At 42.1% G+C, this 4,648-nt stretch overlaps 1 protein-coding gene across 1 annotated transcript; it reads right to left on the bottom strand.

Annotated features, from left to right (window-relative positions):
• Positions 1 to 3,737: 3,737 nt before the first annotated feature.
• Positions 3,738 to 4,253, bottom strand: LOC144097602 (uncharacterized). Its single transcript, XM_077630265.1, has one exon. The coding sequence runs from the start codon at positions 4,251 to 4,253 to the stop codon at positions 3,738 to 3,740; it is 516 nt and encodes a 171-aa protein (XP_077486391.1).
• Positions 4,254 to 4,648: the final 395 nt, after the last annotated feature.

Genomic DNA, 4,648 nt, shown 5'->3' with positions numbered 1-4,648 from the left:
TTTTGTAGTTGTAGACCATTTTTCCAAACGTTATGACCAATCTTAGTGTATAAACAATCGCCTGGAACATAGCCCTAACTGGTCTCTTACTGGCTTTTAACTGCCGGTAATTTGAAAGTACTCGAGCTACACATTACATATCATATATTTTTAGAATTGCCATAGTGTGACGAGTCTTTTGGTGGCATGGTCATTTCGTGAGTGTGATTTTTAAGCGAACTATTAATTGAAAAATCCGCGCACGTGGTTTTTGTTTACCTTGTTGCTAGGCAACCAGACCGCCTGTAGCAGGGAAAACGAATTTTCTTTTTTTTTGCTGAAAAGAAAGGCGTAGTGTAATATATCATCGTGTTCAGAAAAATAAGGAGCATTCAATACCACCATTTTCATGTTAGTAGCTGGATTTGTTCAAAATATACTATATCGTTTTTGGAGCTAGGCAAGTAGATTGTTATTACACTGCGGGCTCGAATTCTACCAAATTTGGCGGATTTTGGGAAAAATGTTTTTTCGCTTTGTAAGAGTACAGTGTTCTAGAAGGTGTAGTGGCAAAAGCGGCACGCTCCCCGTGAGGCTTTAGAAGCGGTTGCCGCGGTGTGGCGCTGGCGTAGACTCCTGGAGCAGAAGCGAGCGCGCTGCCGCTGCTCGCGGTGCGTGGCTAAGGGGGGCCGATCGGAGAGTCGCGCTGTTTGTTGTGGCATTATCGAGTAAGTATCCCCTTTTTTTATGCATCACCGCTTGGGTGCTGATGTAAAGGCGCAAAAGAAATGACTGAGGCTTTTAAAAGGAAATCAGGGAGTTGCAAGGGCGTTTAATTTCGGGAAAAAAGGCCAACTGCTTACCTCTGTTCTTCCAAGGTTTCATTTTTTCTTATTTTCAGGAAGGTCAGGCAGAATGTGTTCCCGACGAAATGGGATAGTAATTGCTCTGGGTCCGGAGATGACCTCGATGGTTTCACTTCACGGCACTCGTTATGATAACAATACTTTGCAATATTAATTTCTCCGTATTCTTCCTTTATTTGTTTATGTGCAATATAAATTCACAGGCGCACTGAGCCTGGATTTTTACAGTGGCAGAACAAGAACAATTAATAGCCGGATATAATATAGTTGCATGGCATCACAGCACTGAACAAGACGCAGCCCGCTCTTGCTATCATTTGGCGCCACCACGTTTGGGTTCAGCCACAGATCTGTTTGCACCGCTGTTCAAAATTTCCTGATAGAATCTCACCGACTGCCTTACTAAGTGTTTCAACCTTTTCTTTTCTATCAATTATTACATTTTGACTAAATCATTATTATTTAATCACTCTCTTTATTATTATTCTTAAAATTTTAAAATCAAAACACTCATCCCTTTTCTGTTCATGACGAAAAATTCACCGGTGTTATGCTCCCACGTGTTTTTCCTTTTTGTTAACTGCATTCAGGTGAATAGCCACCCGATTCTTGGCCGATCCCCCAGTGTGGGTATGTGCGATCTTTTGATAGGCCAACAACAACAACAACAACAACAAGACGCTCCTCATTCAGACACGACGATTTTGCAAATCTATGCAGTTGCTGCTTTCTGGGCATCAGAACTGCACTCCAAAAGCAAAGGAATACCTACATATATTCAGATGTGAAAGCAATGTGCTCACTACAAAACTTGAACAAGCACGAGGAAAGAAATTATGAAAACAGAATACCTTTCCGCAATAAAAGTTTACAAAGACATGTATATTTACAGCAACATTAAATAATCGAATCTTAAATACAATAAAAATGCACGCATGAGAAATCGTATTACAAAAGCACGAACAGGTGTATTATATATACAGTCCCATACATGTTAAATAGTTACATACTGTGACAACCTAGAAGTAAACACACTTTGAAAATAATCACTGTCATATGAAAAATATATAGGAAACGAAATAAAAATGTCGTGGAAAGTGCGACTTACGTGGTGCGACTAAGTTTAAGATATTTCGCTGCTTCGCGCTTCTGCACCCTGGCACGGTTCAGCGACTTCACAAAAAAGTGCAACCTTGTTGTCACATAAAATGCCATCATCTCAGCACTCAGTAATTCAGAGTGATCAGGACAGCCAATATTCTCTTTGTGCTTGCAACGAAAAAGTGCGATAATATCCATCACACTTTCGTGGTGAAGCTCATGCATTCTGAAACAGCTGGTGAAAAGATTCTCCAGCTTTTGCAGAAACATAAAAAGAAAACCGGACGGATATAAAAGGCCTCCTTTGTACTTTAGGCGTGTAAAATGTGATGCGCGAAGGTTTCGTATTTCAGTTTCGTCAGCAAGTAGGAGCTATCTGCATGCATCACATGGTGATTTAGCCGAGAACTTTCGTGCTACATATCCAGCAATATCAAAAAATAAGACGCTGATCACTCCTTGCGGATACACATGCCATGTGGTCGAAGCTGGATCTTTCAGTTCTTTTACAGCAAGCCCAGCACTGCACAGATCACCATCAGCAATCTATTTATCAATGAGTGATTGCTTGGTGTTTTTTGCCCCTGGAAGAGCATCAGCACTAAGTAAAGAATGCAAAACACCTGGCTCTGTGTTGCCATGAGAAACTGACTTGGCAAGGTTATAAAATCTTAGGCACGACACAGTTATTAAAAACTGCTCTGGGGTTGGGTGCGTGTTGCAACCTGACGACTGCCTGGCGATGCCAAACAAGTTTTCCACTGGATCCTGGCTGAGTCTTGACGTCATAATGAATTTATACCCAACGGTACGTGCCAGGTAGTCCATCAGGGACAGTGTGCTGCCGATAGGGACCCTAAGTCCAACTGCTGTAGAGTTGGACAAGAAACCACCACGCTCGCGGGCGTTAACTTCCCACTCGCAAATGTAAGCCAAAAATGAGAGCAACTTGTCCTCAGAACGGGAATCCGGACGCAGAGCTTCAGCGGGATATCGAGACGTCGTAATTTCAATAAGGTCCCTCATCATTTTGGAAGAAGCAAAACAGAATATTAGAAAATGACGTGGAGCATACTTAGGGAGAATAGTGCCCGCAGTCGTACTTTTTTCTTACCCCAAAAGAGTCAGGACAGGCTGAATGCTTCCACAGTGGTGCTCAATCTCGCTCTTGTACAGCTGGATGCCATTAAGAACGCTGTCACCAAAGAGCTTAAGCGCATATGTTACTCTCATTTTTTCGAATTTATTCGGCTCTGTGTGGCGTGCAGTGATGCCTGGCATGGCCTGGAGCGTCACGTTGGAGCCATCTAGTTTTAAGGCTTCTCGAACTGGACAGATATACACCTGAAACAAATAAGATAACAAAAAAATTTCTGCTCGCTATACTGAGATAAACAAAGCGGTATTGAGATAAAAAGATTGAGACAAAGGTATTGAGATAAACAAAGCGAGCAAGAATCCGATGTGGCATTGCAACTGACAACGTGCAGCATTTTAAACAGTTAAATAGCACGCACGTTCTTTCACCGACAACGAAAGTATCCAATTCTCTCCGAGCAATAAATATTTTCTTAGTGAAATGCTTGAATATGCTTGAGCACTTACATGTCCGGCTGGTGTATTGAAGCATGAGTGCAGAAGTCCATTTCTTACGCATTTAACCAGATGCGGGAAGTCAGAGACGAAATGAAGAAACCCCTTTCCATCAACGGGATGTTGTGCTTTCCATTTTGTGCGCGATGCAGTTGCCTGAATGCCCATTACTGTCGACATCTTGCGATTCCAAGTTGCTCAATCAGAGGTAATGAAGTCAACAAACAGGCCAGCATTTTCTGCCAGTATTACTGCTCCCAGCATGACTTTTGTCAAAAGATCTCCTTTCATGTTTCCCCGAGTAGCAAAACATGCAAGTATCTGTGTCCACTTGCCAGCAAATGGCACAAACATTATAACCATCCCGCGGTCAGCCACATTGTGCATTTCACTTCTCGGGGTAAATTTTGACATGTCCACAAAGCCTTGAATATGTCCTGAAGAGGAAACGCAAGAATTTTCTAATAATTTCATTTCGTCCACAATGAGTCCACCATGTCTCTTGCAGATATCCATGGTGGAAGTCTTTTGCTTCAGAATGTTCAGGACATTTTCGTTAATGCCAAATCCTGTCCTGTATGACTTGAGATACCTCTGCAATGTCACTTTGCTTGTCAAAGTGAGGATGTTTAGCCTGCGCATGTGCTCATAGAGCCGCGGACTTTTCATTCGCATAATAATGCATTCAAGGATCCACGCTTTTGAGTACATCATCCGTCTCCTGATTTTTCTTTTCGATGCTTTAAACATGTGCAAAGATGCTTCTTGCTGCTTTGTGGTTAGCGATTCAATTCTACGCTGGAATGTCGCTTCGCTTGTTTTGGAGTTTTCTTCTTTCATTGCAGTTATCTTACTTGCAAGGTTCCCTAAACGTAGACAGCCGTTTTGTTTTCTGACTTATAATTCTCAGTCGCTGGGACAAATTCCTTTTGACGGCCTTGGTATTTAACTTTGACTTTCTGGTGACAAGCGCTTTTCTTAGGTATCTGCAGCTAACACAGATCCCGCCTGCAAAACAAAAGCAAAATACACAAAGTTGGTTGCTGATCCATGTACTAAATATGAAAACAGGGCCGGTATGTATAACGAGTCTTTCCAGATTCCATTCC

The sequence above is a fragment of the Amblyomma americanum genome, chromosome 7 (genome assembly GCF_052857255.1).
Source record: "Amblyomma americanum isolate KBUSLIRL-KWMA chromosome 7, ASM5285725v1, whole genome shotgun sequence".
Classification (NCBI taxonomy): domain Eukaryota; kingdom Metazoa; phylum Arthropoda; class Arachnida; order Ixodida; family Ixodidae; genus Amblyomma; species Amblyomma americanum.
Note: the sequence above shows the minus strand (reverse complement) of the source record. Positions and strands in the feature narration are given on the sequence as shown.

Bases quoted from the DNA above. Each gene is read 5' to 3' on its own strand.
- LOC144097602 (XM_077630265.1), bottom strand. From the start codon at position 4,253: ATGATGTACTCAAAAGCGTGGATCCTTGAATGCATTATTATGCGAATG.